Below are 6856 nucleotides of genomic sequence, written 5' to 3'. Positions count from 1 at the left end.
CTTGTTGGCCAGCACAGAGGTCAGACATTTCTGATAGTTGGTCACCAGGTTTGAACATGTGTCAGGATATATTTGAGTCCACTCCTCTGTGAATCTAGATAAGATAAGATTCAACCGATTCGTCAGGTATGGTGACCCACACCCGAAATGTGACCTGTGCTTTTAACCCATCCAGTGATTAGTGAGCACACACACAGCAAGTGGTGAACACACGTACACCCGGAGCAGTGGGCAGATATCACTGCAGCGCCCGGGGAGCATGTAGGGTTAGGTGCCTTGTTCAAGGGCACCACAATCGTTACCCGCCAGCCGTGAGGATCGAACCGGCAACCTTCTGGTAACGAGTCCGACTCTCTAACCATTAGGCCACGATTTATATCTTTAAGGTTTCTTGGCTGTCGCTCAGTAAATTGTAGTTTTAACCTCCTTCACAGATTTTCTATAGGACTAGGGTCTAGAGACTGGCTAGGACATTTAATGTGCGTCTCCTTAAGCCACTCTTTGGTTGACCATAGTGGTGGAGAGGTTGAAATGGGAGATACAGATTCTGTTGGCAGGCCTCTCTTATATACATAAGATGATTTAGGAGTACTGTCTTAAAGTGACAGGACTAATCTGTGGGCCATGTAGGCACATAACCAATCTAACCCTACATGCTCCCCGGGCGCTGCAGTGATATCTGCCCACTGCTCCGGGTGTACGTGTGTTCATCACTTGCTGTGTGTGTGCTCACTAATCACTGGATGGGTAAAAAGCAGAGGTCACATTTCGGGTATGGGTCACCATACCTGACGAATCGGTTACTTTCACTTTCATGGCGTGAACTATTTCTCCTTAAACATGAATCGATGAATGTTCCCAATCATCATTACAGAATGCTGTTTTAAGTTCAGCAATGTTCATAAACTTGTACTATAAAATTGTCGCTGTTGAAAGAAAATTATTTGTGATAAATTGACTTAAATTTCTAAAACATTTCAGGTCACATTTAGTTTGGTTACATGTGATGTTGTGAGAATAAAATAATTTTTTGCAGAATTAAATTTTGTGTTTTACAAACTAACATACACATCTGCATGCAGGCTCCCAACTGTGCAGATTCATGATGTTCCTTATGTGTGATGTTTGTTCTCAGAAATACAGCTACAACATATTCATACTTTATCTGTATGGAGAGTGGATAAATTAGATTGAAAGAGGCTGACACCCCCTCAGAATTATGGTCATCATGGAATTTTTGGAGTTTGATCTAAATGATCTGTATCAAAGTTCGTGATATAGAGCCTATTCATCCACTTTTTTATAACAATAAACATTAAAATAAGTGAAAATTGGCCCAACTTGCATCAGGAGTAGACTTTGAACTTGAGCTAGCGCATAAAGAGAGATCGCATTTAGGCCACGCCCACACCGGGGAAACAATCCAACCCACTTTCTATTGCGGGAAAATGCATCCTTGTCATTTCTGATTTATAACAAAAAACATAACAATGCCTAAACTGCTGTGAGACAAGGTGCACAGAAAACAAGAGAAAGTCCAGTGAGCACGTCCCTCTTAACCTAGCGGGTCTAAGATATGCGAGGCTGTCTGGTGGTTCAAGTAAACATATTTTAAAGTGCAAACACTTGTCAGTATCGCACTCGTACAGACTCTTAATCTGCTGGGTAGAATTAAGTCCGTACAGAATGGTGAGCGATTTGACCAATCGGGTGAAAGGGGCGTGACAGCACCGCCCACATGTACGAATCCCATATTGAGTCCGAAATCCGTTTTTTAAACGACAAACGAAAAATGAAAAATCGGGGCGAAATCTAATTTTTCGTTTGTTGAACTAAACGAAAAATGAAAAAACGAGTCATCTTTCAGTTTCCATTAATTTATTTAATATAGGATATCAAATGAATAAAACGTACACGGACCCAACAGCAGCCGACAGTAGATGACTTTTCTGAAGAAAAGAAACCTAGAGCTTGTGTGGAGGTCTGGACTCGTATTCTTAAAGCCAGTAAGAAAGCTCTTAATTGAGCTTAAAAACGTCTATGTAGTTGTCCTAGTTTAAAAACGATTCAGGACCAATCAGAGAGAAGGTCAATCCGTGTATCATTCGTTCTTTTCATATTCAATTGAGATATCAAAATCGGAAAATTAAAAAACGGTTTGTTTCTTCGTTATTCGTTTATAAATGTAATACCAAAAAACAAATAACGGGTCATTTTTCGTACTTTTGATTTAATGCTCAGATCAAAAATAGGAAATGAAATAAAGGGGGAACGACCGATTTTGATTTTGATATTTAATTTGTTCGATTTGCGTGAACCGGAAGTTATCTTCGTGTGTGTGCGTGTGTGTGTTGCACTTGGAAGTTTGCCGTAATTGCAAAAAGTTAAAAGAAGCCTGAAAAACCTCAATCTTGCAGTGATTGACTCAGTATTTTTTTGTAATTTCGTATCGACACCATGGCCGCACTGGAATCATATGCTGATTTAATTAAATACTTATTTGAAAATTTCAAGACACATAAGGAGATTTCCGCTACGCTGCAGAAGACGGGTATCCAGCGATGTTCTGAAATGAGTGTGAGAAGATTCTGTGTTCAGCACAACCTTAAGCGAAAAAGACATGTATCGGACACAGAACTGGAGAGGGCTGTGGTTGGATCAATATATGAAGTAAGATTTTTATTTAGGTTTTCACATTTTATATCCTGCCCGTCTTTCAAATGTTAGGGCTGGGCGATATATCGCATTAATTATCGCCCGTGATAATTAATGCGACATGGCTCAGCTTGTCAGTGAACTACGGCTCTGTGTAGTAAATGCCGCTCCATTTGAAAGCAGGTGATGGCGATTTACTACTAATCAAGGACCCGGCTTTACTGACGAGATGCGCATGTCATGCGATATATCGCCCAGCCCTAGTTGTAGCTAATAGCTGTATTTTTCTTAACAGACAGGCCCGTCTTATGGCCGCAAGTTCATGACTGGCTATCTGTCTTCAATTGGAGTCTGTGCAGGAGAATGTCGAGTTGGGAAAATCCTGAGAGAGATTCATCAGCCATACCACGAATTCCGACGCCAGGTAGGCTAAGTTATATGCTAAGAATCAAGTACGCCTACAGGATATTGTTATGTGGTCTAATAATAATAGTAATAATAATAATATTAAAGGGGTGGTTGATTATGATTTCACTTTTCTAACTTTAGTTAGTGTGTAATGTTGCTGTTTGAGCATAAACAACATCTGCAAAGTTACAACACTCAAAGTTCAAAGCAAAGGGAGATATTTGCTTTTAGAGAAATAACTTTTTAAGGACTACAACAAATGCCTGGTAGGGACTACACGACATTCCTCACGGGTTAGTGACATCACCAACCCCAATTTACATAACCCCCACCCCAGAACACGATTTATAGATTATGACATAATATGCTAATCAATGACTAGAAGATAGTTAACTCCACATTAGCTTCATAAATTTAAATAAAAAAAAAACGTTTTTTTTTTTTTAGGACACAAGCTGTTGTAGCTCCGCCCCCTATGCTGGGAGCAGCAGCTCCTTTGCATTTAAGGGGCCAGACACAAAAACGGTGCATTTTTGGTCACCCTCAAAAAGTGACAACTTTAACATGCTATATAAACATATATGTGGGGTATTTTGAGCTAAAACTTCACATACACACTCTGGGGACATCAGAGACTTATTTTACATCTTGTGAAAAGGGCATTATGCCACCCCTTTAATAACACTGATTAACCATGACATAATGACCACCTGCCAGTGTTGGCACTGGGAGTAAAGCATTTATACTTCTGCGTCGAAGAAACGGGAAGAAACCTGGAAACGGGGATGGATTCAACTACACTGCCAAGCCCTCTACATGGACCAAATATGGATCTAATCCCCAGGGCTACTGGAAACAGATCGCCAGATCATTTAAAAAGCAGAAGAAACTATGCGCAGATTTTCGTAACGCAATTACAGTTGGCCTAATTTATTGCTTTTTGCTGTAACGCAGTTATATAACGCATTACAAAATCTGTGATATTATAGCCTACCCCATTACAATCTCAAGAACGCACATTACAATATCAAGTAACCGCTTTTTACAATACAGATTGTTTCAACGCAGCTTTACAGATAACAGGAAAATAATGTTGTAATAATATTTATAAATATAAAATAATATGTCCCCAACTATGCAAGCCAAAAGTTAAAGGCCACAAAGGCAAAGAAAGACGAAAAAAAACTCAATCAGTGACCGAATGGAGAAAAAACCTTGGGAGAACCAGGCTCAGTCATAGTTCTTTTAGCCAAGGAACGAACTACAATGCATTTTAACGAGTGGCCACAGTGCATTTTAACACGAAATTACGTTTTTTTTAAATATAGGTTAGGTATAACTCTCAAACACCGAGAAACATTAAACACCCATTTTTCCGGCTTCAAACACATCAGCTATGAGGACATGTTTACTTGCTGCCTAATATATCCCGGTCACTGACAGGTGCCATGGTAACAAGATAATCCGTGTTATTCACTTTAACTGTCAGTGGTCATAATGTTAATAGGGCTGATTGGTGTAGATCATCTTTAGAAAAGCTTAAATATATTGAATATATTGAGTTGAACTTAAAACAACTAGAATATTATAACCACCCATGCGTATAATAATTTATTTGTTGTAAAAATGTTTAGTGAATATTTTGGCCTCATGTGACAAAGAGCTGCATTAATCAAAATATACAAAATTTCTTCAGGGTGCTCGTAATCTAAATCCCATCCCGTATAATGCTGAATATATGGGCCATAAAATTCACCTGGACCAAAACGAGAAGCTTGTGATGTTTGGAGTGACGCATGTCGTGGCAGTTGATGGCTACAGCAGCAAAATTGTTGCCAATGCCACCATGCCAGTGAAAAACAACCTTGTGATTTATGAGGAAGTTTACAGGTAAATGCATTCAGAACCAATGTTATTGTCATAATAGTTTCTGTTCAATGTATATTCTCTTTTCATTGAATGTAATTTTCATTATTGGATAAGTTAAGTTCAGTGCAGCCCTTTGCACATGTACACATTATTTTATCCCAGATCTGCAGTGGTTAACCATGGGATGTGGGACCAAGTCAGGGTTGACCATGGCAAGGAGTTTTATATGTGCTTGTACATGCAAGAGATGCTGTCAAGACATAGATACAACCCTAGCAGGCCACCATACCTTCAAACAACATCAAAAAGGGTGAGGTTTTTGTAATACTGACAAACAGTACAACTAATATAATCAAACATAGTAAAGAAAGAGAGACTGGCCATTTATTCTTCTAACAAATAAGGAGTGAAAGCATTTAAAATGGGAATTAATTTCCCAAACTAATCTTTAACCTATTACATTTTCATACCATCTAAAATCATGTTTGTGTTCCAACAGAATCTTCGAGTGGAAAGGATTTGGCCCGAGGTGAACAATCGCGTGAACTACCCACTGAAACACGCCCTGGTACACATGCTGGACCAAGAAGTCCTCAACATGGAGGACAATTTGACTAAATTCTGCATTTCAAACCTGACATGTCAGTTAAGTCAAATTGGACTAGGCAGAGTGGTGCAATCGTGGAATGCACACAGGATCCCAGGTATGCTAAACTGAGTATCTACAACTCTTTGAAGCAGTACAACTCTTTTATTTTTTTCAAACTCCAACCACATACAGCATAAATGGCATTGCTTTGTTAGTTATGTTTACTTGTTTTAGGCCGTGGGATACCCAATGAACTCGCAGCAGGTGGCTGTCCAGCTAAAATCTCTGAAGAGCTGTTGCCCAATGCCTCTGTTGTGGCAAACATGTATGAGCAAGATTTTGGATCCTCGCTGACTTGGGAGTCAGTATTTGGAACTGACCCATTTTCATCTGAGGAGGATAGATGTCATGCAGAACAAGACTTTGCAGATACCTACCCTGACATCTCTCTTCTTTTTAATCATGTGGTAAACAATGACTATACACCTTTCCAAGATGCCTTGTTGCACTTAATAAATGTCACCCAAAGATATGTCTGAAAAAAGTAACTGGAATGCTGTGGTATTGAGTAGCTAGGACATCAGACTTTGTTAGTGCTGATTCAAAGTTTGTCCACCATTTATGCTATTATAGTTTTGATATAAAATCACTGTTGAATAGACTATTGATCGGTCTCAGTGTGTTTTGTTCTTTACTTCATCAAACTGTATTCAGTCTGCATACAGCTTCTATTGATACCCTCTTAATTGTTGCATTTTTTACTGTATGTTTTATGAGAGCACCCTGGATAACCCTGCTCTTAAGAAAACCTAGGCATACAGATTGTTATAAAAATCATATGTAGCTGCCACTGTGCGCCCAACTTGTCAGTTGAATAATTTGACACATAAAACTTTGCTTTAAACTCTGTTGTATTGAACCCTTATAGATGAAATAAAATCTTGCATACAATGACAAAGTATTGCACTAGTATTTGAATGCTACTTTATATGCTTAATTTAAACTGTTAACTTTAAAATACAGAAAAATATACAACATAAAATAGTGCAAATTTGAGATTGTAACTTGGTATAAAAACTAAAATGACCTAATAAAACTACACACATGAAACAGTGCTTAACTGTAAACTCAACCTGTTGTTCAAGAAGAAATAGAACACAATTGCAACCCCCACGCACACACACGAAGATAACTTCCGGTTCACGCAAATCGAACAAAGTAAATATCAAAATCAAAATCGGTCGTGCCCCCTTTATTTCATTTCCTATTTTTGATCTGAGCATTAAATCAAAAGTACGAAAAATGACCCGTTATTTGTTTTTTGGTATTACATTT

At 38.6% G+C, this 6856-nt stretch overlaps 1 protein-coding gene across 1 annotated transcript; it reads left to right on the top strand.

Annotated features, from left to right (window-relative positions):
- Nucleotides 1-1436: 1436 nt before the first annotated feature.
- Nucleotides 1437-6289, top strand: LOC130426681 (uncharacterized). Its single transcript, XM_056753580.1, has 6 exons — nucleotides 1437-2670; nucleotides 2951-3079; nucleotides 4760-4953; nucleotides 5095-5242; nucleotides 5432-5636; nucleotides 5756-6289. The coding sequence occupies exons 1-6, from the start codon at nucleotides 2458-2460 to the stop codon at nucleotides 6058-6060; spliced, it is 1194 nt and encodes a 397-aa protein (XP_056609558.1). The 5' UTR covers nucleotides 1437-2457; the 3' UTR covers nucleotides 6061-6289.
- Nucleotides 6290-6856: the final 567 nt, after the last annotated feature.

The sequence above is a fragment of the Triplophysa dalaica genome, chromosome 7 (assembly GCF_015846415.1).
Source record: "Triplophysa dalaica isolate WHDGS20190420 chromosome 7, ASM1584641v1, whole genome shotgun sequence".
NCBI classification, from domain to species: Eukaryota; Metazoa; Chordata; class Actinopteri; order Cypriniformes; family Nemacheilidae; genus Triplophysa; species Triplophysa dalaica.
This window is presented reverse-complemented; position numbering and strand designations above follow the sequence as displayed.

Coding starts and splice junctions, on each gene's coding strand:
- LOC130426681 (XM_056753580.1), top strand. CDS start 2,458: ATGGCCGCACTGGAATCATATGCTGATTTAATTAAATACTTATTTGAA. Junction 5,243..5,431: donor TTCAAACAACATCAAAAAGG/GTGAGGTTTTTG, acceptor GTGTTCCAACAG/AATCTTCGAGTGGAAAGGAT. Junction 5,637..5,755: donor GAATGCACACAGGATCCCAG/GTATGCTAAACT, acceptor TACTTGTTTTAG/GCCGTGGGATACCCAATGAA.